The 25,950-nt window shown below is 35.6% G+C and overlaps 1 protein-coding gene across 1 annotated transcript in view; it reads right to left on the bottom strand.

The window, feature by feature from the left end:
• Window positions 1–2,168: 2,168 nt before the first annotated feature.
• Window positions 2,169–25,950, bottom strand: part of QRSL1 (glutaminyl-tRNA amidotransferase subunit QRSL1) — a 37,182-nt gene continuing 13,400 nt past the window's right edge. The window contains exons 5-11 of the mRNA XM_081296556.1: window positions 23,425–23,601; window positions 19,843–20,018; window positions 19,648–19,760; window positions 17,160–17,352; window positions 16,167–16,284; window positions 10,680–10,885; window positions 2,169–2,415 (exon numbers count right to left, since the gene is read on the bottom strand). Coding sequence (XP_081152682.1) covers window positions 2,195–2,415; window positions 10,680–10,885; window positions 16,167–16,284; window positions 17,160–17,352; window positions 19,648–19,760; window positions 19,843–20,018; window positions 23,425–23,601 — 1,204 coding nt within the window. The 3' untranslated portion in view covers window positions 2,169–2,194. The remainder of the gene's footprint in view (window positions 2,416–10,679; window positions 10,886–16,166; window positions 16,285–17,159; window positions 17,353–19,647; window positions 19,761–19,842; window positions 20,019–23,424; window positions 23,602–25,950) is intronic.

Raw genomic sequence — 25,950 nt, 5'->3', positions numbered from 1 at the left:
CTGCTTCATTTGGTCTTATTAACAATATTCATCTTACACTTGAAGCCACCTTTACCTTCCAGAAGCACTCTGTTGCTGACAATTTCAGGGGTTAATTAGGTGAAGCACAGAATTTTTGTCACTTGAATTTCCAGTGACTTGGCAAAATGAGGTCTACTAGATTTAGGGTCAAGATGGAGGAGAGACACAAATTAGGTATCTTTCATACTAGTTTGATATTATTACATGTGAACAGTAAATGTTGCACTTCCCTGTTTACAGATTCAAATCATCAGCTCAAGTTGAGATATGGGAACAACAGTAAATATTCTTTGAAGATTTTTCATTTCAAATTACACATACATTAAAAATAGATTGGGACAAAGATTATTTGTTTGCATTTTACATCATATTAACTCCTTCAACTAGATGGCTTCCTCAGTGTCTCAGGTAGACTGGCTCCAGGATCACCAGATTCCAAAACTCACAGATCTCAAGTCCCTTATATAAAATGTCCAAGATGCTTTTAATCGACAAAAACCACCCTACGTATATTAAATCATCTTTAGATTATATGTCCTGTCACTTTATTTGCATGGATTCAGTGAAGTACTCCATGCAAGCCAAAGCTTTCAAGTTCAGCTTTTTGGAACTTTCTAAAATTCTTTTTTTCTGAGTATTTTTGACCCATGGTTAGATTTACCTGGAGAGGAGGAACCCATGGATATGGAGAGCCAACTACAATGTAATTTTCTCTGTTATGGACTTCTTCTTTCAGGGATTTGGAGTCAAAATCAGTAATATAGAGAACCCAGCTTAAAAAGTGTGTGTGTGTGTGTGTGTGTGTGTGTGTGTGTGTGTGTTTATCAGATCATTTGATAGTGAGAGGATCTCAGGGAGGGGAAAACTATTAATAAGAAGTTACAGGCAGATCAAATTCCTTTGATAAAATGTTCTAGTGGTTCTCTTATTTTTTTCCTCATGGACTTTATATTTAGAAAATAATTTTTCTTAATAAAGTGACTTTATTAAATAATTCAGTTTTCTACATTTATCAAAAAATATGTAAGTGCCAAGTCAGGAAGTCTGATCAACCTGAGACGACAGCGGTGTCCTAGCAAAAATAAAGATATCTAAAAATGAAGCTTCACAGTGAGTAGACATTGGTTTCCATTAGATATGCACAAATACTGAATACAAATCTCCATTAAGTCTCTTTGGGCTCAAGAGAAATAGAGAAAATTTATAAAGACAGTCAAGAGGGTTAGGAAACTATGGGGAAGAGAGAATCTGGGTAAAGCAGGCTCTTGCCAGGGCCTCTTTGGCATCCTCACCAGATGATCTGCAAGTGTTTCAGATGTTTACACATTTTGAATCTCACTAAAACCATGCTCCGCCATTACCAGCTTTCTAGTCCAATATGGTCTGATAGATTACAACAAATGTTTCTAAGATCTCAACAAGCTCAGGTGTGATCAGTAAATAGAATAAACTCAACACAGCACGGAGTTGTTCTGGCTTCTAAGCACAGGCTCTGGGATAGCAGAAGTAAAAATTTAACGGTAAGAAAGAAAGGGAAAAAAATTCTCAGTCACTTTAGTTCTATTCTTAGAGAAATAAACGGAGTGTCTGCACCTGGGGCTCCTCCCTAGAGAGGCATCCCCCAAAATTTTGCATGACTCTGGGTCCTGGCGGGTTGCACTTCCTCCTATGAGCAGAACTTCTCTCCCACCTGCTTTCTACAGTACTCAAAAGAGAACATATTGCTTGATTGCTTTTGTGTGGTTTTTAACGCTCCCTCAAGCAGCCTCTACTGCTTGAGGAGAGGTCATGTAGGTTATCTCCGGAGGTACAATTACCGTTTTTGTTAGTGCTTTAGTTATAAAGATACGTGTTTTGAGAGGTTTTGTCCTAAGCTTATTTTTACTATAAATTCTGTTCTTTTTAATGAACATTTTTGCAGAATGTATTGTTTTTCAGGAATATATATCTGGTGTTATAGTAGAAATCCTGTACTTTACACTTATCAGATATTTAATAAATGTAGACAGATTATTATAATTAATTAATTACATCAGAGGAATTTTAAAAATGATTCCAGGCAATGACTATGTTGACAATGAACCTAATTACTAGAATCATTTGATTCTAGAATCATTTGATTCTCTTGAGTTAGAATCTTTAAGTCATTTTAATTTGCATGATACATTTATTGTTACTGTTTCAGAGAAACAGAAGCTAACTTTTCATTTTCAAGGCTTAATGAACAATCATCCATGAGCTGCTGAAGTTGAATAACAGGAAACTGTACTTGTTTTTCAAACCATTTAGCGACTGAAAGAAGCTGCTGATCACAAAATGCACGTCCAATAAACTGCAGTCCTATTGGCAACCCTTGGCTTGAGAGGGCCATAGGGACATTCACTGCAGGTAATCCTGAGGAAAAGAAGAAACCCATTAGTTGATTAATTCTCCATCTTAAGAAACAAGAGACATCTTCTATTTTCTAGTGCTAGGAGATAAAAGCAGAATAAAGTTTAAAAAAATAAATACTATACTCTGTATTTTGCACAATGCTTTCTTTACTTAATAATGGGTCTTAGAAATCATTCTTTCAGTTTATAGAGACCTTCATTCCTTTTTTATACCTGTATAGGATTCCACTATATGGTTTTGCCATAATTCATTCAACCAGTCTTCTATGATTGGGCATTTAGGTTGTTTTTAATATTCAGCTATTTCATATAATGCCCCAGTATACAATAATTGTGTACATGCTTTTTGCTATTCTTGAAAGTTTCTTAGATAAAGAGGGATTGCTTCATCAAAGGATAAATGAATATGTTATTAGAAATTCCACTTCAAAGTAGCTGTTCCAATTTGAATTCCCATCAGAAAAAATACGTCTTCTTTGCCTACAGTCTTGCCAACAGAGTTTGTTGTTGAGCTTTGGAATTTTTTCCCATCCATTAGATAAGAAAGTAGCTCAGGGTAGTCTGAATTTCAGGTTTGAAGCAGAAAAAGTACAAGATCACAGAATATCCTGTTATGCCATTAAAAAAAGTTTTTTAAAAAATGGGAAAGGGTTTAAAGAACACCTATAACTTGAAGGGATCCCTATTGGCCAAATTTAGGACAATTCAAGTATCAAAAACAATGACAATAACTGTTTATAATACATTCAGTTTTTTAAAAAGAAGAAAGCTCTTATATAGAGAAATCTGCTAGTTAATAAATGGATGCTAAAACTGGGTTCAAGATTATCGGGGACAAGATATTCACATGGTCCCAAGAGTATCACTTCATAAGTTGCTTACAAATCATAAAAGGAAAAACGTACCTTATCTACTTAACCAAGTGGGACAAAATAATAGTAACTCTTTCCTGATATGAAAAGTGTGTACTGTTTGTGCCCAAAATGTTTAACTTGACCCAATTAGAAAGAAACAATGTGACAAAATCCAGATTGTGAACAGGGTATCCTATAGGACAAGTAGACTGAACTCTTCAAAAAAAACAAAAAACTTATTAAGAGAAAACATTTTAAAGATGGATAATTTCTCATTAAAAACTAAGCAGGACAGAAGAAAGTGGCACGACATTTTCTTGTGCCAACGTTAAGAACCAGTGAACCAGAATCCTATTCCTGCAAAAGAGTCTGCAAAAGTGAAAGGGAAATTAAGACATTTTTGCAAATCTGAGACAATCTGCTCCATCAGGATCTTTTTTTTTTTTTTTTTTTTTTTTTTTAAAGAGAGAGTGAAGAGAGAGAGAGAGAGAGAGAGAGAGAGAATTTTTTTTTTTAATATTTATTTTTTAGTTATCGGCGGACACAACATCTTTGTTGGTATGTGGTGCTGAGGATCGAACCCGGGCCGCACGCATGCCAGGCAAGCGCGCTACCGCTTGAGCCACATCCCCAGCCCCAGGAACTATCTTAAAAGAATGGCTCAAACAATTTCTCTAAACAGGAAGAATGTGTTAAAAGAATCTTCATACTTTAGGAAGGAAGACTAATTGTAGACACCAGAAATGTGGGTAAATAAAATAGACTTTCCTTTTTCTTAAGTTTTCTACATGTTTGATGATTGAAAAAAATTTGTATAACAGAGCCTGATATGGTTGTAAAAACATCAGACACGGGGCGGGTGATGCTCTAGATTTTAAAAAGATTATCGTAAACAAATACAATATGACCAGGGAAAAAACAATATATGAAATATTTTTTTGGTACAACTAGGAAAATGTGAATAAGAAGTATAATCAGATTATTACTGAATTGTTAGTTTTCTGAGGTGTGTCAATGGAATTGTGGTTATGTAGAATGTCTTTATTATTAGAAGATTCATGCTAACTTATTTAGGAGTGAAGTGTCATGATATCTGAAACTTTCAAAATGATTCAGTTAAAAGGTGTGTGTGTGTGTGTGTGTGTGTGTGTGTGTACAGACAGAGAAAGAAAATGAGGTAAAATGTTAACAAGGATGAATCCTGGAGAACGGCATATCAATGTTCATTACATCATCATTTTTCACTTTTTGAAGGTTTTAGTATTTTCAAAATAAAAGTTAAAAAATAGGTTTTGTTATCAGCGGGCCCTGGTGTGGGCAGAGGGCTCGCAGCCAGGGGGAGCCTTGGAGCTCTGGCAATCCAACGTCCCTGACGCGGCCCAGGCTTTACTACATCCCGCAGAATTGAAACTGGAAATGGCCCCTTGAGGCTCCCCAGCAGGCACAGGGAGCTTGCCTCTGTGCAGCCGCACAGCTGTCTATCAAGTGCACAAGCTGGGCGGCTCGGCGGGACGTTGGAGCTGCGAGCGCCGCTCCGGCGCCGGCGGTGGGACCGTGGACCGGTAAATGGATGAAACTGGAGAATATCATGCTAAGTGAAGAATTCACGGAGGGACCTAAGATGGCGGCCGGCAAGGAAGCAGCACGTTCAGTATCTCCAAAGCAACGGGATCAAAAGATCCATTAATACACTCAGATTCTACCTACCGATGAACTTCGAGCAAAATTCCGCTGAAAAGAGACCTGCCGGAAATTATGATTTCTTCCCTTCCCTTCTAATACCTCTCCCCCCAAGCATCAAATAAACTTATAAGAGTAAACAGTAACTCAACAGTCAAACAGAACAAGAAGTATCATGAGCATAAAAAAGCAAGGAAGAAAAGGAGTACAAACAATGAAAGACAGCCTAAATATTCAGGAGGACCTGGAGTCATCAGAAAAATGGCCATATAAAGAACTCAAGGAACATCTTAGACAGATGGAAAGGAACCTTAAAGATCACATTGAAAATGAATTACAAAAACAGATAAAAGAAGAAGTTAAGCATCTTTATCAGGAGATACAGATTATAAAAAAAAATCAAACAATAATTCTAGAAATGAAGGAAACGATAAACCAAATAAAAAACTCAATCGAGAGTATCACTAACAGAGTGGAGCAAGTAGAAGCCAGAACGTCAGATAATGAAGACAAAATATATCACCTTGAAAAGAGTCTAGCCAACTCAGATAGGCTGGTAAAAAATCATGAGAAAAACATCCAAGAGATTTGGGATAACATAAAAAAACCAAACTTACGAGTCATCGGGATTGAGGAGGGCACAGAGATTCATGCCAAGGGAATGGATAACGTACTGAAGGAAATAATTACAGAAAACTTTCCAGAAATAAAAAAGGAAACAGATATACAAATTGTAGATGCATACAAGACACCGAGCACACAAAATCACAATAGACCAACGCCAAGACACATTGTTATGAAGCTATCCAATATACAGAACAAAGAGAAAATATTAAAAGCTACAAGAGAAAAGAGGCAGATTACATTTAGGGGTAAACCAATAAGGTTGACAACGGATTTTTCATCACAGACGCTGAAAGCGAGAAGATCCTGGAACAATGTATTTCAAACACTGAAAGACAATGGATGCCAACCAAGAATCCTGTATCCAGCAAAATTAAGCTTCAGATACGACAACGAAATAAAAATCTTCCATGATAAACAAAAGCTAAAAGAATTTGTAGCCAGAAAACCAGCATTGCAAAGCGTCTTGAGCAAAACTCTACACGAGGAAGAAATGGAAAACAATAACCAAAACCATCAGCGGGAAGTGCCTCAGTAAAGACAGAGGATGGGAGGAAAGCTAATCATGGAGAAACAAACTAAATTAGGGAAAAAAAAAGAGATAAATAATCAAACATGGCAGGAAGTACAAACCATATATCAATAGTAACTCTAAACGTTAATGGCTTAAACTCGCCAATAAAGCGACATAGGCTGGTAACATGGATTAAAAAAACAAATCCAACGATATGCTGCCTCCAGGAGACACATCTGACTGGAAAAGACATACACAGGCTCAAGGTAAAAGGTTGGGAAAAAATATACCAAGCACACGGTCCTCGTAAGCAAGCAGGTGTGGCCATTCTCATATCGAATAAAATCGACTTCAAGACTAAGTTAATCAAAAGGGATAAGGAAGGACATTATATACTGTTAAAAGGAACCATTCACCAACAAGACATAACAATTATCAATATTTATGCACCAAATAATGGTGCTGCGACGTTCATAAAACAAACTCTCCTCAAGTTCAAGAATCAAATAGACCACAACACAATAATCATGGGTGACTTCAACACACCTCTCTCACCATTGGACAGATCCTCCAAACAAAAGTTGAATAAAGAAACTATTGACCTCAATATCACAATCAATAACCTAGACTTAACTGACATATATAGAATATATCAATCATCATCAAGTGGATATACTTTTTTCTCAGCAGCACATGGAACCTTCTCAAAAATAGATCATATATTATGCCATAGGGCAACCCTCAGTAAATATAAAGGGGTTGAGATAATACCATGCACTTTATCAGATCATAATGGAATGAAACTGGAAATCAATGATAAAAGAAGGAAGGAAAAATCCTACATCACATGGACAATGAACAATATGTTACTAAATGATCAATGGGTTATAGAAGACATAAAGGAGGAAATCAAAAAATTCTTAGAGATAAATGAAAATACAGACACAACATATCGGAATCTATGGGACACAATGAAAGCAGTTTTAAGAGGGAAATTCATCGCCTGGAGGTCATTCCTCAAAAAAAGGAAAAACCAACAAATAAATGAGCTCACACTTCATCTCAAAGCCCTAGAAAAGGAAGAGCAAAACAATAACAAATGTAGCAGAAGGCAAGAACTAATTAAAATCAGAGCAGAAATCAATGAAATTGAAACAAAAGAAACTATTGAAAAAATTAACAAAACAAAAAGTTGGTTTTTTGAAAAAATAAACAAGATCGACAGACCCCTAGCCATACTAACGAAGAGAAGAAGAGAGAGAACTCAAATCACTAACATACGGGATGAAAAAGGCAATATTACAACAGACGCTTCAGAAATACAGAAAACAATTAGAAATTATTTTGAAAACCTATATTCCAATAAAATAGAAGAAAGTGAAGACATCGATAAATTCCTTAAGTCATATGATTTGCCCAGACTGAGCCAGGAGGAAACTCACAACCTAAACAGACCAATATCAATAGATGAAATAGAAGAAGCAATTAAAAAACTTCCAACCAAGAAAAGCCCAGGACCGGATGGGTATACAGCGGAGTTCTACAAAACCTTTAAAGAAGAATTAATACCAATACTTTTCAAGTTATTTCAGGAAATAGAAAAAGAGGGAGCTCTTCCAAATTCATTCTATGAGGCCAACATCACCCTGATTCCGAAACCAGACAAAGACGCCTCAAAGAAAGAAAACTACAGACCAATATCTCTAATGAACCTAGATGCAAAAATCCTCAATAAAATTCTGGCGAATCGGATACAAAGGCATATCAAAAAAATTGTGCACCATGATCAAGTAGGATTCATCCCTGGGATGCAAGGATGGTTCAATATACGGAAATCAATAAATGTTATTCACCACATCAATAGGCTTAAAGAGAAGAACCATATGATCATCTCAATAGATGCAGAAAAAGCATTTGACAAAGTACAGCATCCCTTTATGTTCAAAACGTTAGAAAAAATAGGGATAACAGGAACTTACCTCGACATTGTAAAAGCTATCTATGCCAAGCCTCAGGCTAGCATCATTCTGAATGGAGAAAAATTGAAGGCATTCCCTCTAAAATCTGGAACAAGACAGGGATGCCCCCTATCACCACTTCTATTCAACATAGTTCTCGAAACACTGGCCAGAGCAATTAGACAAACGAAAGAAATTAAAGGCATAAAAATAGGAAAAGTAGAACTTAAATTATCACTATTTGCGGATGACATGATTCTATACCTAGAAGACCCAAAAAGGTCTACAAAAAAACTACTAGAACTAATAAATGAATTCAGCAAAGTGGCAGGATATAAAATCAACACACATAAATCAAAGGCATTTCTGTATATCAGCGACAAAACTTCTGAAACGGAAATGAGGAAAAACACTCCATTCACAATATCCTCAAAAAAAATAAAGTACTTGGGAATCAACCTAACAAAAGAGGTGAAGGACCTATACAATGAAAACTACAGAACCCTAAAGAAAGAAATAGAAGAGAATCTTAGAAGATGGAAAAATATACCCTGTTCATGGTTAGGCAGAACTAACATCATCAAAATGGCGATATTACCAAAAGTTCTCTATAGGTTCAATGCAATGCCAATAAAAATCCCAATGGCATTTCTTGTAGAAATAGATAAAGCAATCATGAAATTCATATGGAAAAACAAAAGACCCAGAATAGCAAAAACAATTCTAAGCAGGAAGTGTGAATCAGGCGGTATAGCGATACCAGACTTCAAACTATATTACAGAGCAATAGTAATAAAAACAGCATGGTACTGGTACCAGAACAGGTGGGTGGACCAATGGTACAGAATAGAGGACACAGAGACTAATCCACAAAGCTACAACTATCTTATATTTGATAAAGGAGCTAAAAACATGCAATGGAGAAAGGATAGCATCTTCAACAAATGGTGTTGGGAAAACTGGAAATCCATATGCAACAAAATGAAACTAAATCCCCTCCTCTCGCCACGCACAAAAGTCAACTCAAAGTGGATAAAGAAGCTAGATATCAAATCAGAGACTCTCCGTCTGATAGAAGAAAAAGTTGGCTCCGATCTACAGATTGTGGGGACGGGCTCAAAATTCCTTAATAGGACACCCATAGCACAAGAGTTAACAACTAGAATCAACAAATGGGACTTTCTTAAACTGAAAAGTTTTTTTCTCAGCAAGAGAAACAATAAGAGAGGTAAATAGGGAGCCTACATCCTGGGAACAAATTTTTACTCCTCACACTTCAGATAGAGCCCTAATATCCAGAGTATACAAAGAACTCAAAAAATTAGACAATAAGAAAACAAACAACCCAATCAACAATTGGGCCAAGGACATGAACAAACACTTCACAGAGGAGGACATACAAACAATCAACAAGTACATGAAAAAATGCTCAACATCTCTAGCAGTCAAGGAAATGCAAATCAAAACCACCCTAAGATACCACCTCACCCCAGTAAGATTGGCAGCCATGATGAAGTCAAAGAACAATGAGTGCTGGCGAGGATGTGGGGAAAAGGGTACTCTTGTACACTGCTGGTGGGACTGCAAACGGGTGCGGCCAATTTGGAAAGCAGTATGGAGATTCCTGGGAAAGCTGGGAATGGAACCACCATTTGACCCAGCTATTGCCCTACTCGGACTATTTCCTGAAGACCTTAAAAGAGCACCCTACAGGGATACTGCCACATCGATGTTCATAGCAGCACAATTCACAATTGCTAGACTGTGGAATCAACCCAGATGCCCTTCAATAGATGAATGGATAAAAAAAATGTGGCATTTATATACCATGGAGTATTACGCAGCACTAAAAAATGACAAAATCACGGAATTTGCAGGGAAATGGATGGCACTAGAGCAGATTATGCTTAGTGAAGCTAGCCAATCCCTAAAAAACAAATACCAAATGTCTTCTTTGATATAATGAGAGCAACTACGAGCAGAACAGTGAGGCTGAGCAGGAAGAAAAGAATAGCATTAAACAGAGACATGAGACGGGAGGGAAAGGGAGAAAAAAAAAGGGGAAATCACATGGAAATGGAGGGAGACCCTCATTGTTATACAAAATTATATATAAGAGTTTACGAGGGGAATGGGATAACAAACATGGAGGGAAATGAATTTCAGTAGATGGGGTAGAGAGAGAAGATGGGAGGGAAGGGGAGGGGGGATATTAGAGGATAGTAAAGGTAGCAGAATACAACAGTCACTAATATGGCAGTATGTAAAAATGTGATGTGTAGCCGATGTGATTCTGCAATCTGTATTTGGGGTAAAAATGGGAGTTCATAACCCAATTGATTCTAATCTATGAAATATGATTTGTCATGAGCTTTGTAATGTTGTGAACATCCAATAAAAAAAAAGAAAAAAAAAAAAAAGTTAAAAAATACAAAGCATATCGGTTCAGAAGGTGTGTGTGTTTTTGTGTGTGTATATGGTTGTGTGCATAAGAATGCATGCACACACACTTCTAAGTATTTCAGAAGGATAGGCTGTTTCTTTATGGGAACAATCTAGCTAGAACCTAAATCGAAGACCAGGGCACCTGCCTAAGAATTTGAAGAAAACCACAACACTCTTGAGGGACTCTCACCTGCCATGTTTACAGCCTGTGTAAAAATATCATCCTGGGCACTTCGTGTTCTGTTGTCTTCTTTGATAAACTCCAAGTATGGTACTGCCTCACGCAGGGTGGTGGGGGTTAGCAAGACATCCACTCCAGAGTTAAAAACATTCACAAAATCATTGGCAATGAGGCGCCTCACCTTCTGTGCTTTGATGAAATAATTCTCATAGTTTCTGTAGGGGAAAAAAAATGATACTTTAAGGACTTCATCATTTTTTAAAAATCAATTCTCTTACATTAGGCTTCTTAGAGAACCACTGGATTCTTGGCTTTTATGAGTGAGCATCATTAAGATTCTTAACACATAAAGATGAGTTTTGTTCAACTCTGCTGTTTCTTTGAAAATTTATACATCCGGCATTTAATTAATCAGAATTCACAACTAGGTGCAATTTCACACATATAATCACAAAATATCAGTACTTCCAGAGACATTGCTAAACAAGAACATTCATTTGGGGGTGAAGAAAATCAGGTGCATAGTCATTAAATAAATTTCCAAAAGTCAGAAAGCCAGGCAGTGGTAAAGCAGATAAGAACACAGGTCTCTAGAGGCTCACCCAAGCTTCTTTCTATTATAATGTCTCATTTCATCTATTGTAAAATGATTCATTATAAGGACTCTCAAGTTTTTAAGATTCTTGTATGCTATCTGAATTCGACACTGGGAAACACACCTAGAAGGAAGGTTCTACGAACAAAAACTGGGAAAAACATGCAGTGTTGAAATCCATGGATAGTGTAGTTAGAGAGTAAAGATATGAGATTCAAATAAACATGCTTAATTTACTAAAAGATTAGGATAAATGCTACATATAAAAGCGATCTTACGTCAATGAAGCAAAGAAAGGAAAGAAAACTTTTCAGATCCTTCTGAAGTTACTGAAGAAGGCTGACAAAAGAACTGTTTTAAACCTCAATTTCCTCTACTGTAAAAATGGATATAATATCTCCAGGCTCACCAAGGACCAAATAAAATGAGATAAAAATGTGAAATCTTTCTTACTCTAGAAAGATTTACAGAGTGCTGTAAAAATCAGATTCCTTACTATCTCCATCTGACTACAGTGTTTACAGAGCTATAAATACAGGTATCACATGGAATTTACACAATATTTGGGGCATGGTGGCACATGCCTACAATCCCAGCTATTAAGAGGCAAAGGCAGCCTTAGCAATTCAGTGAGACCCTGTCTCAAAATGAAAAAGACTGGAGATACAGTGCCCCTGGGTTAAATCCACACTATATCAAACCAAACCAAACAAACTGCACAGCAACAACAAAGAGTTATTGTTTTAAATATTGTATTTGGGCTGGGGGTATAGCTCAGAGGTAGACTGCTTGCCTAGCATGTGCCTAGCAAGGCCCTGGATTTGAGCCCCAGCACCAACTCTAAGTACAAACAAATTAACAGCATTCCCCAAACCCAAATTTTATAAAACTAACATTTTTTATTAATTTCCTTCCCATTTCATTTATTTTTCTTTTTGGTACTGGGGATTGAACCAAGGGTGCTCAACCTCCACTGAGTCACAACCCCAGCTCCCCCTTTTTTTCTAAATTTTTAAATTTTGAGACAGGGTCTCACTAAGTCGCTAAAGCTGACTTTGAACTTGCCTCCTCCTGCCTCGGCCTCCTGAGCCTCTGGGATTACGAGTGTTTGTCAATGTTCCCAGGCCCTTCCTACTTTAAAAATGGTTGAAAAATAGAACTGCTTCCATACATGATAGAGTACAGGGATGAGATTTATCCTGTCTTCTTAACCCCAAAACTGAACAAAATACGTGAAACAACCATTTCCTGATATTAGGCAAAGGGCATTTGGGAGAGAGTGCACTGAGAGGAGAGGCAAATGTTGTTTCCCCAGCTTAATGCCTGGAGGTACTTTTCAGGCCTTAGTCCAGAGAGGAAGGACATATACACAGACAAGGTGGATGAATCAGAAGTTCAGGGAGAAAAAGCCAGCGGCAATTTTCAAGGCAGTATTGAATTAGAGAGTGGCACACAGAGAGTGTAAGAGATGTGCTGAAAGATTCCCTCAAGTCTCTGGCCCAGTATTGGCCTGTGCATGAATAAGAAGACACCCCCCCCCAAGTTGAGGAAAGAATCACCAAAAAGCAGGAGGTCAAACAATTCCTAAGCTCAACAGAGCTGGAAATAGTGTGTGTTCTTAACAGCTAAAGTGGAAAGACCTCAAAATACACACAGCACCTGGGAAAATCTTCAGGATATTGCCTTAGAGTTAAATTAGCCCTACTCTAAAGGTTTTCTGGATTTACACTATTAGAGCTTAAAAGGAAGGCTTGAAAGGATCCAAAAGATTCCAAGTAACCACATCTTAACCTAAATACTGTTTAAAAGAAACAACAAAAATCTAGCACATGACAATGTAAAATTCAATGTCTAGTCATACAAAGAAGCAGAAGAAACATGATTCATAAGGAGGGGGGAAAATAGTTCATATAAAAAGGAATCTGAATAGAAATGACAGAAATGTTGGAAATAATAGCTAAGAACATAAAAAGGCATGTTCTGTATGTTCAAGATGGTATAAGAAAACAAAATGATAAAGAAACTGAAGAACCAGGTGTGATGGTGCACGCCTATAACCCCAGCAGCTCAGGCTGAGGCAAGATGATCATGAGTTCAAAAACCAGCCTCAGTTACAGTGAGGTGCTAAGCAAATCAGTGAGACCCTGTCTCTAAATAACATACAAACTAGGGCTGGGGATGTGGGTCAGTGGTTGAGTGCCCCCGAGTTCAATCCCCAGTATCAAAAAAAAAAAAAAAAAAAAAAAAAAAAAAGAAAAGAAAAGAAAAGAAAAGAAAAGAAACTGAAGAGATAAAAAGACTGACTTGGAAATTCTAGATCTAAAAAGTACAAAATATGAAATGAAAAATACACCAGATGGGATTGACAGACTATTGATACTGCAGAAGAAAAGATCGGTGGATCTCAAAATTGTAATGGAAACTATCTAAAAGGAAGCACAGAGAGAAAAAGACTGGGGGAATAAGCCATGAGACAACACCAGCAGATTAACATACATATAAATGGTGTCCCAGAGGAGAGGACAGAAAAAATATATTAAGAAATAAGGGTCAAAATTTCCCCAAATTTATTAAAACTATAAACACACAGATCCAAAAAGTTCAAAGAACACCTAAGCAGAAGAAATATTCAAGAAATCACACCAAGGCACATCTTAAATTCCTAAAAACCAATGGTAAAGTGAAAATGTTAAAACTAATCAGAGGGACAAAGTTACGTTATACATAAGGAACTAAGATAAAAAAAATAATAAGACCTCTAGAGTGGAACAAAACCTTTAAAGTACGGAAGGAAAATGCTAATGTCAATTTAGAATTTTATATCCAATAAAGTATCTTTCAAAAATTAAAGACAAAACAAAAACCTTAACATATAAAGCTGAAAGGTTTCACTGATAGCAGGACTACACTGTAAGAAATGTTAAAGGAAGTTCTTTAGGCATAAATAAAATGATAACACAAGAAAATTTAGATACACAAAACAGAGGGAAAAGCACCAGAAATAATTATGTAGAAAAATAAAATGACCCTTGGCTGAGTGAAGGAATATATGCCTGTAATCCTGGTGGCTCAGGCTGAGACAGGAGGATCATGAATTCAAAGCCAGCCTCGGCAACTTAGCGAGGCCCTAAGCAACTTAAGGAGACCCTGTCTCTAAATAAAACACAAAAAGGTCTGGGGATGTGGCTAAGTGGTTAAATGCCCTTGGTACCAAAAAAGCAAAACAAAACAAAACAAAAAACCCTATTTTTCCTCATTTAAAAAAATATCTCTTTAAGATAAAAATTTATAGATTAATGAAAGAAGGCAGGAAAAGAGGTTAAGAGAAAGAAAGAACACATGGAATAAATAGAAGACGATAACAAGAAGTAGACTTAAATGTGGTTCAAAAGTAAATATTTATGCAAATAATAAAAAAAAAGTTGGGCACAATGGTACACACCAGTAATCCCAGCTACCCCAAAAGCTGAGACAGAAGGATCTTAAGTTTGAGACCAGCCTGGAGACCCTATCTCAAAATGAAAAGGGGTGGAGGGTGTAGTTCAGTGACAGAGTGCTTGCCTAGCACGCACAAAGCTTTGGGTTTTATTCCCAGTACAGCAAAATAAATAAATAAATAAATCTGGGATTCCTAATTCACAGAAGTAAAAATGTTAAGACTTTTTCTATATCTTTCTTTCTTCTTCTTTTTTTTTTTTTTGAGAGAGAGAATTTTAATATTTATTTTTTAGTTTTCGGTGGACACAACATCTTTATTTTATTTTGTTTTTTTAATGTGGTGCTGAGGATCAAATCCAGCGCCCCGCACATGCCAGGCGAGCGTGTTACCGCCTGAGCCACATCCCCAGCCCAAGACTTTTTCTATTTCTGGACGTACAAGTTGACTTTTTAAGACAAAAAAACAAGTGCCCCAAATCCCATTTTTTCTATCACTCATGTTCACCTTTACCCACCCCACAAAACAAAAACAAAAAAACAAACACGTCAATCCAAGAAGCTACGGATACTATCAGTAATTCTTCCTTTTCTTAATAACCCCAGCTGGTATTCATGGAAGAAGCTTGCAAACTTCTCTCCTTCGATATTTTTTAATGTTTTTACAGTGACCTATGCAATCAATCAACTTTTGCCTTGAAACATTCAATATGATTCTAATAAGTAATACATGGCAAATGTAACATCTTTACCTTAATAAAGTCTCTGCTTAGAAAACTTCTTCACAATATTTCATTTTTCCTACTCCTAAGTCATTACAAATGTCTGGTCAATATGGTAAAGAGTCTTTTAATATGAGATATAATTAAGTAATTTGGAAAAAAATGATCTTAACTTTGGTTTTGAGGGGATGCACAGATGAATAAAATGCTTTCTGCCCTTGAATACATGGAGTAAAACTTCAAAAAGCTACTCATTACAATAACCATTCTTGCTTATTCATATTTCTCACGTCCTCTAGACTCTATCTATTGTGAATCCTAGTCACAAGATCTTGAATAAACTTACATTAGAGAAAATTTAAGTAAGGGTCACAGTATTTTAGAATTCTTTTTTGAAGTAAACAGATAAATTTTTCAAGAGATCACACTGTAAGTCTATGTTTAAGACTCTTAACAATAAGCCAATGCACAATAACAGCCAGTAATGAGGCTAAAATCGGAGCTCAAACCAGATCTTTCTGTTTAGTTTGTACCTATCATTTAGCTAGTGCATCAATTAAAAACATTTTTTTTTAAAAAAAATAACTAGGAACCAAAAGTGCCACAAGTAGTTCTTTTCTAACTCAAATCATAAGGAATTTATTTCTTTAGTAAATATCTTGGCTTATAAGACCTGACAGACATACTACTACCTTATTCTTCAGCTTTCAAGAGTGAGAAAAATGCTCAAACTCATTGTCTTACTCTTTTAATAAGAAAAAGTTTCCTGAGAGAATTCTTCCTCGAACTACATCATTGAACCCTTCTCTTCTGGTTGCAGCATACATGGCTTCAGTAGACACATTAATGTCACATCTGTGGCCTGAAAACAAAAACAAGATATACAATACTTGCAAAAGAAGTAAAGTTTTGGCTAAAAACTGGCAAAGATTCATACTTTTAAATACTGAAATTTAGGGAACATGACCTTACTAGTTCCTTTTCTCTATCAGTCACAGGACTGATCATGGAGGGAAAAGAAAATAACCAAGAAAGAAATTTCATTTGCTTCCTCCCTCAGCCATCCATTATCCAGTGTCCAAATATTTAATGAGCTCCTCCCATGTTTCAGGCACTACATTAGATGAGTTTAACACATAAATACAAGATACTATCCCTTTAAGATATTCAAGTCCAGGGCTGGGGATGTGGCTCAAGTGGTAGCGCGCTTGCCTGGCATGCGTGCGGCCCGGGTTCAATCCTCAGCACCACATACCAACAAAGATGTTGTGTCCGCCGAGAACTAAAAAATAAATATTAAAAATTCTCTCTCTCTCTCTCTCTCTCTTTAAAAAAAAAAAAAAAAGATATTCAAGTCCAGAGAAGTGAAATGAACACCCTGAGACATTTAAGATGAATAGAATATGTACAATGTTAAAATGATAAGGAAAAATGATTCACTGATTAATTTTCTGAATCATTAACACTATCTCAGGCAATAATTTTTTTTATTACTGTAAGTTAAATTTTCAAATTTCATAAGCTGGGATTGTAGGTACTGTGGTACATGCCTACAATCCCAGCTACTTAGAAGACTAAGGCAGGAAGATGGCAAGTTAAAAGCCAGACTAGGCAAAGTACTGAGACCCTGTCTCAAAATAAAAAGGGCTGGGAAGGTAGCTCATTGATGAAGCATCCCTGGGTTCAATCCCTAGTACCCACCCTCCCCCCTCAAATAAAAAGCCCCACCCATCTTACCATATTCTAGCCCATCAAATCTTGCCATATTTGATGCCACTTCTGATGTGCACAATATATGGTAGCAGATAATTGAATAACAGGTGTGGGGCAGGGATACTTCTATCACTTTGGCTCCTTCAGATTCAAAGAGATCAGCAGCTTTGGACCAGAGAGATCGTACTTCACTTGATAATTCTGGTACAAGATATTCCTTACAGGAAAAAGCCAAGAGACAGAAACTGGAGCACTGATAATAGTTTTATAAAAATTTGTATACCAGGACTTTTGGAAATTCCCTTGCAAAATGGATTATATTGCAGGCAGGTTGCTAGAAAGACCAAACTAAGATTGTTTAAATCATAATACTAAATATTATGAGCTGGATATAACAATTAAAAAATTGGAGATCTAGGGCTGGGGATGTGGCTCAAGCGGTAGCACGCTCGCCTGGCAAGTGTGCGGCCCGGTTCGATCCTCAGCACCACATACAAAGAAAGATGTTGTGTCCGCCGAAAACTAAAGAATATTTAAAAATTCTCTCTCTCTCTCTCTCTCTCTCTCTCTCTCTTTAAAAAAAAATTGGAGATCTAGTTGGGGAACTCATATCTGTTAAATGTACATTATGTATCAGGTATGCAGCTAGATGCTTTTTGAAAGTTCTCTTTATGAATTTATGAAGGGAAAGTGTTGAAACTAGAAAAGTAACTTTCCTAATGTTATATAGCAGATTAGTAGAGGATCCTAGGATTCTAAACTAGATCTCCTTCTAAAGCCTGTAAGTTCTCATTCTTTTAAAAGAAGGTCACTTGAATGGAAGACTTTAAAGAAAGTAGCATTTCTCAAAAGTATCGGTCTCACCTGGGGGCGAGTTTTGTCTCCTTTTCCCAACCAAGAAACATTTTATAATGTCTACAGACATTTTTGGTTGTTGTGTTGTGGTAGAAGTAAGGAATGTTATTTAGCATCTAGGGGTAAAGAGACCAGGGATGCTGCTAAACTCTCAATGTAAAGGATAGTTACCCACAACAAAAAATTATTCAGTCCCAAATACTAATTGTGATGAGATTGAGAAATCGTTTTTTAGTCTGCTGGGTAATTTATCTTTCTAAATAATTTTTGAAAGGTTTTTAGCATTACTATGTTGTTAGATTTTTTTTTAAAGGTCAGTAATTTAAAATTATCATATCCACAATATAATGACTTACTTACTTGTTACTGTAATAGGTATAGTAGTAGTAGGGATAATAATAATAGTAAAGATAACATTTAATAAGGTTTACTATATGCAAGGCATGCCTTTGGGCTAAGTGTTTTACATTAGGGATTAGCATGGACTGTGGACCAGATGTGACCAGTCAGCTATTGTGTATGTGTCAGGGGGGAGGAGGGGATGGGGAGGAATGTTACTGGGAATTGATGCCAGGGTTGCTTTATCACTCAGCTATGTCCCCAGCACTTTTTATTTTTCATTTTGACACAAGGTCTAAGTTGTTGAGGGTCTCACTAAATTGCTGAGGCTGGACTCTAATTTATAATTCTCTTCCTCAGCCTCCAGAGTCTCTGGGATTATAGCTGCTATACCTGGCCAGTAAGCTAGTTTTGAAAATAAAATTTTATTAGAGCCGAGTATGGTGGTACATTCCTGCAATCCCAGTGACTCAGGAGCTGAGGCAAGAGGACTCCAAGTTCAAAGCTGTCCGGGCAACTTAGTGAGACCCTGTCTCAAAATAAAATCACAAAGGGAAGGGGAAGGGGATAGGAAAGGTAGCAGAATACAACAATTACTAATAGGGCATTATGTAAAATTGTGGATGTGTAACTGACATGATTATGCAATCTGCATTTGGGGTAAAATTGGGAGTTCATAACCCACTTCAATCTAATGTATGAAATATGATATATCAAGAGCTTTGTAATGTTGTGAACAACCAATAAAAAAATAAAATAAAAAAAAATAAAATAAAATTGTTTTAAAAGTTAAAAAAAAAAAAAAAAAAAAACAAAGGGAAGGGGAGGCAGCTCAATGGTAGAATGCATGTCTAGTACATGTATAGTCCTGGATTCAATCCGTAGTATTGTAAAAAATAACAGAAGTTTTATTAGAATGTAGACATACTCTGTTTACATGTTTTCTATGGCTACTTTTTCACTATTTGTCTTCTTTTTTCTTTTCCATATCTGGCTCTGCTTTTTATTATAACAGCTGAGTTAAAAACACTGTCTAGTCCACAAAGCCTAAATTATTTATTATCAAGCTTTTGACAAAAAATGTTTATAGACTCTTGTTTTACATGATAATTTAATTTAATCCTCACTACTCTTTGAGGTCAATATGTTTATTATCCCGTTTTGCAAATGAAGAAATTGGATTTAAGTCATGTACTCAAGTCACATGGCTAATAAAAATGGCAATACAGGAATTCAAATCCAACCAATTGCCTCTCAAGTCTATGCTGTATATTTGACTTGACAGTTTTTCTATGGCGTGATGAAAGAAAGAAGTTACCTTTGGAATTCCGATACATAGCTTGCTTACATCTATCAAATTGGGAAGCACGAATGATTTCACAGGATCCTGTACTGTGGTAGAATCTTTGGGGTCATGTCCAGCCAGTATACCTGTAAGGAGAAACACTTATGAGTGACAGATATATTGTTTTACAGTAAAATAATTTCAAGTGATATGGAATCATATAAATACCCAACACAATTGCTGTATCATCCACATATCTGGTTAAGATTCCTGGCACATCCATCGAATTCACCAGAGGAATAAGACCGTGACGAGATACTAAGCCATAGCTTGGTTTGAAACCAACAAGCCCACAGTGGGCAGCAGGATTTCTGGTTGATCCTCCAGTATCTGATCCTAAAGCCCTGGAATTTAAATGGAAGAGTGACATATTTCTAACTATATTTGGTATCTATCCTTTTAAATGTATATTTTTACAGTGTCATTTCCTCTTATTATAAAAAGTAATACATACTCAGAGAATTAATAATGTGTAGAAATCTGTAAAGAAATAACTAAATATTCTGAAGCAAACACTGTTAATATTTTGGCATATTAACTTCAACTGTTTTTAAAAAAACATTTTTTAAAATCATAGCTGAGATCATTCTGTAATCATAAGTTTCCATCTTTTTTTGCTTATCCTGAGCCTTTTACTATGTCATTAAAATTACTAATATTCCATCATATAAACTGGTGATTACATGTTTTATCAAGTATTTTAAAGCACAACCTGCTATTGATACACATACAAATCTTATAACCTCCTTTGATGCTACTTCATACTTAAAATAAATCAAATTAAGGCAGTTTTATAACATGCTTCTACAACCTAAATTCAGATAGAGCCCTTTTCCTACCCTACCCTACGTAGAATCACGAATAGAGATCAAATTTATGTAAACATTTATGTCGTTTCCAACTGAAATAATAACTATGTAACAAATGACTGTAATGAACATCTTTAAACATAAACATTTGCCCATATGTCTGATTAGTTTTAGGCTGGCTTCCAAGAAGCAGAGTTAACGGATAAAAAGGATCTGTTTCGTGTTGTACGTTTGTGATATATATGATCAAATTACTTGTCAGGAAGATTTTGTCAATTCATATTCTCAACTGGAGTGAATCCAATTGTTTTAATGTTTCAGTACCATCACTGAACACTAGTAGTTTAAAAATTTTTGCTAACTTGATAACTAAAAATTTTATAAAAGCACATTACTGAATATTTTTTCACATTTACTTGTATTTGCGTTTCCAACTGTGAAAAAGGACTATTCATTCCTTTTTTTCCCTCCCATTTCTTGCAGTACTAGGGACTGAATCCTGTGGTATTCTACCACTAAGCTACATCCCCAGCCCTTTTTATTTTGAGACAGACAGGGCTTTTATTTTGCTAAACTCCTGAGGGTCCTCCTGCCTCAGCTTCCCAAACAGCTAAGATTACAGGTGTGTGCCACTGTGCCCACTTGTGCCTGTTCATTCCTTTATCCACTCACCTACAGAGTATGTGCTCTTATTATTTAAAAACAAAAACCAAAAAAACTACCCTTGAGGATATCATGCTAGGTGAAACAATCCAGTCATAGAAACACAAATGCTGTATGATGCCATTTATACCAGGTACCTAGAGTAATCATTCTCACAGACAGCAAGTGGAAAGGTTGTTACCAGGGATTGGTAGGAGGGTTAGGGTTACAGAGTTTCCATTTTGCAAGATGAAAAGGGTTTTTATTTGTCCATGACTGAACTGCACATTTAAAAATAGTTAAGATGGCATATCTTATATGCATTTTATCATAATTAAAGTGAAATTTTAAACAATTATATCAGAGAAAATGTTTTTCAGTAGAAAAATAGTACTTATAAAAATTAAAATATAATTATATGATAGAGAAAGTAAAATTTCTCTTACAACAGCCCCTATAATAGTCCTGTTACTACCTTTAACATACTTTTCTCCAGATACTTCCAGGTAATAACTGATATCCATACTAGGTGATTATTATTTTAATTGAATCAGGGTCACACTGTACATACTATTCTGTAACTTATTTTTCACTTAACAATACATCTTGGATCACTTTCCATGTCACTACATATAGCCCTATCATTCTTTTTTAGAGGCTATGTATTATTCCAAGAATCTTTCTGTTTTAAAAACTATGATAAAAGAAACAAATCAAGAGGAGTTGGGGAACAAAACAGAATACTTTACAGTTTGGAACATTCAATCTGTAGTTATTTTTGGTCAGTGCTTCTACGGATTATATTTAAAGTCAAGCATTGGGCTAAGTGACATTCCTAACAATAACATGACACTTGCGCTCTGCAGAAAATGGAATTTATATTTCCTTTCTCATCAAGTCCATTTAAGCCATAAAATCAGACTGTTGCTTTCACAATTTTAAAAGATACATTCTCTTATTAGCACTCACTGATGGCTGTGTAAAAGTAAAACTTACATTTCCATAGGAATTATGTGTCAAAATGCCATCTTCTTAAAGCACATTCAGAAAGATGAACACTAAGTGGGCTGATGAGGATAGAAAAAAAGCACCTAATCCTGCAATTCTAACTTGTCAGAACTCTCATTAATATTAATGTAATGCTATAAAATTCCACAGAGATAAAATGAAATGGTTCTACTTGTTAACAAGATTTCAGGAAAACTAAATTAAAAAAAATGGAAGAAGCTAAAGCTCTATAGCTAAAAAAATATAAATAATTTATTGAATGCAATGTTTGTGAAAGGACTTAATTTTAGTGGATAATTAAGGGGAGAGAAAATACATATAGTATTACTGAAGAAACACATTCAATTTGGTTAAACTGAGACTGGTAAAATAAATAGCAGCCATATTTTAGATGGTTAAGAAATGCTTTAAAAATGGGACTTAAAATGAAAATGGATGGATTCTTTACAAAATACAAAATATGACAAATAGAATCAGCTCTCAACAAAGTTAAAAAAATTTACCTAATGATATGTTTTTAGTTCCAGATTTATGAAAATAATATTTTAAATATCCTATTGATATATATTAGGAACTACTTCTCTTTTTAAAGTCAGATGTAGCTGAAGGATAAACCATTTCTAACAGGTCAGCAGCACTGAATTAAAGTAATGGAGTACCTAAATATTTCAAGGAGCAAAAATTAAAATAAATTATTTCAAAAATTAAATTCAATGTAGTCCATTTATGCTCAATTCTTAATTCTGTAAGATCCATAAAATCCAGTTTTTCAGAAAACCCGGCATTATAGAGTTTAAATATTATCTTAAGTTAAAGTTAAATGTATAAAGAACACATAGTGTGAAATATACTTGAGTATGTTCAAAAGATATAATTTTGATATATGATTTTTGAACACAAATAACTGACTGAAAAGAAATTCAAATGCCAGGGTATGAACTGCTCCATTACTGGGTTTTGCATATGGTTTGTGATTATTTGTATTTGGATGGGTTTTAAAGTACAGGTAGAGAGAGAAGATGGGAGGGGAGGGGAGGGGGGATAGTAGGGGATAGGAAAGGTAGCAGAATACAACAATTACTAATAGGGCATTATGTAAAATTGTGGATGTGTAACCGACGTGATTCTGCAATCTGCATTTGGGGTAAAATTGGGGGTTCATAACCCACTTCAATCTAATGTATGAAATATGATATGTCAAGAGCTTTGTAATGTTGTGAACAACCAATAAAAAAACAAATAAAATAAATAAATAAAATTTAAAAATGTAAAAAAAAAAAAAGCATCTTACGCAAAGCATGTGAACGTGGATACGGCAGCTGCGCTCCCGCCTGAGCTTCCTCCAGTTATTAGCCAATTTGAATCCTCACTCTCACCATGGGGATTCTGCTGCTTCTTTTCTCTGTATTGTTTTGAATAACTCCAGGGGTTTTTGACTGGTCCAAACACACCATCTGTGCTTCCAGATCTAAGGTGAAGAAGTGAAATGATTTACCTTAGTAGAAGTTCATTTTATGTGAAATTCTCATCTTCTGAGACAATTTTTTGTTTCTGACACTCACTGAGCTTTTAGTTATCCAGTGTGGCTTGAACTGGAAAAGTAAGAAGCCTGCTCAGATGTAGCTTTCACTATTACAGTTGAAGAGTTGGGAGATGGGAAAGGAGAACATTTGTGGTATAGAGAAAATTAGTGTGCTCAGAAAGAATTTTATCCCAGTTGATCCTCCCAATCAACTAAAAATGATTTCCCTTGTAAATTAAGGTCTTTCAGTTGAAAAGAGACATATTCAAATAGTTAAGAAGTCTTTTGAAGGGATCCCTCCATTAATAAGTTTTAAGAGACACATTATAGATGGAATATTAACTTATTTTTAAACTAATCTTATTCTTAAATTACAAAAATAAATGTGAAACACTTCGAACCCCTTACCCAGATGCACCTATTGTTAATATTTAGTCCCATTTGCTTTATCACTTGCACAGTCTGTGTATATGACATGTATTTGTCATACACACACACATACACAAAATGTACATAAACACATTTTTTTTTCCCTGAACAACTTAGAGGTAATTTATAGATATTGTGACCTTGACCTTTAAATAGTCTAGTATGTGTTTAGTATGCATTTTCTAAAAATAAGGACATTTTGTTATACAGTAACATTATAGTTATCAATCACAGTAAAATTCAGATCTATAATAATCTACTATATGTAATCCAACTTTGTCAGCTGATTTAAACTGTACTTTATAGCATTTTATCCCTTTCCAAGATCAAGTCTAGAGTCAGGTATTACATTTAATTGTCATTATCTCTTTAGCCTCTTTCAATTTTCTTTTTTTACCGGGGGGTGGGGGGAGCAGGTATCAGAGATTGATCTCCGGGGCCCTTGGCCACTGAGCCACATCCCCAACCCTACTTTGTATTTTATTTAGAGGCAGGGTCTCATTGAGTTGCTTAGCGAACCTCACTTTTGCTGAGTCTGGCTTTGAAGTCATGATCCTCCTGCCTCAGCCTCTTGAGCCCCTGGGATTACAGGTATGTACCACAGCACCTGGCCAGCCTCTTTCAATTTTCTTTTGTAAAGTCCTTTATCAGCCAATAGTCATTGAGTATTGAGTTGTTTCCAGTCTGGGACAATTATGAATAAAGCTACTATAGATATTGTATTTAAAGGTTCTATCTAGTGCTTTTGTGTACATAAAAATCTCTTGGGTAAATATGTAGGGCTGAGACCAGGGGGTCATATGGTAAGTATACATTCACTTTTACAATAAACTACTGAACTTTTCCAAAATGGTTATACATTTTGCCTTCCTTACCACCATATGAGAAATACAATTGCTCTGCATTCTTGTCAGTAATTGATATTGTCATTTTTGTTAAGACATTCTAATAGGTGTATGTATCTCAATGTAGTTTTAATTTGCCCCTAATAACTAATGACATTAAGAATTTTTTCATTGGGGCTGGGGATGTGGCTCAAGCGGTAGCGCGCTCGCCTGGCATGAGTGCGGCCCGGGTTCGATCCTCAGACCACATACCAACAAAGATGTTGTGTCCGCCGAGAACTAAAAAATAAATATTAAAAATTCTCTCTCTCTCTCTCTCTCTAAAAAAAAAAAAAAAAAGAATTTTTTCATGCATTTGTGAGCCCTATATCAACTTCAATGAAATGTCTATTTAAATCTTTTGCCCATTTTGTAAAAAATTGAATTTTTTTCTTATTGTTGAGTTGGAAAAGATGTTCTATAACTTGCATACTATTTCTTTCACAGACATACATTTGGAAGAGATTTTCCCTGTTGCTAATTTTTTCATTCTTTGGTGGAATATTTCAGAACAGAGGTTCTTAATGAACTAATTATTATTATTATTTTGAGTGCTGGGTATCAAACCCAGGGCCTTATGCAAGCACTGACCACTGAGTAATATTCCAAAAACAGATGTTCTTAATTTTAATGAAGTCCAATTTATAAAATTTTTAAATAGATTTGGTCATTATGTGCCTTAAAAAAATCTTTGCATACCAAATTCATTCTATGAAGCCAGTATCACTCTGATATCAAAACCAGATAAGGACACATCAAGGAAAGAAAACTACAGACTAATATCCCTGATGAACTTAGATGCAAAAATTCTTAATGAAGCATTAGCAAATCATATTCAACAACATATTAGAAAGGTTGTATGTCATGACTAACTTGGTTTTATTCCAGGATTGCAAGGATATGCAAATCAATAAATGTAATTACCATGTAAACAATAATTATAGTCATCTTAAGAGATGCAGAGACTTTTGGCTAAATTCAG

This window comes from Spermophilus citellus, assembly GCF_964194105.1.
Source record: "Spermophilus citellus genome assembly, chromosome: 5".
Lineage (NCBI taxonomy): Eukaryota > Metazoa > Chordata > Mammalia > Rodentia > Sciuridae > Spermophilus > Spermophilus citellus.
The sequence above is the reverse complement of the archived record's forward strand: the minus strand, read 5'-3'. Positions and strand labels throughout refer to the sequence as shown.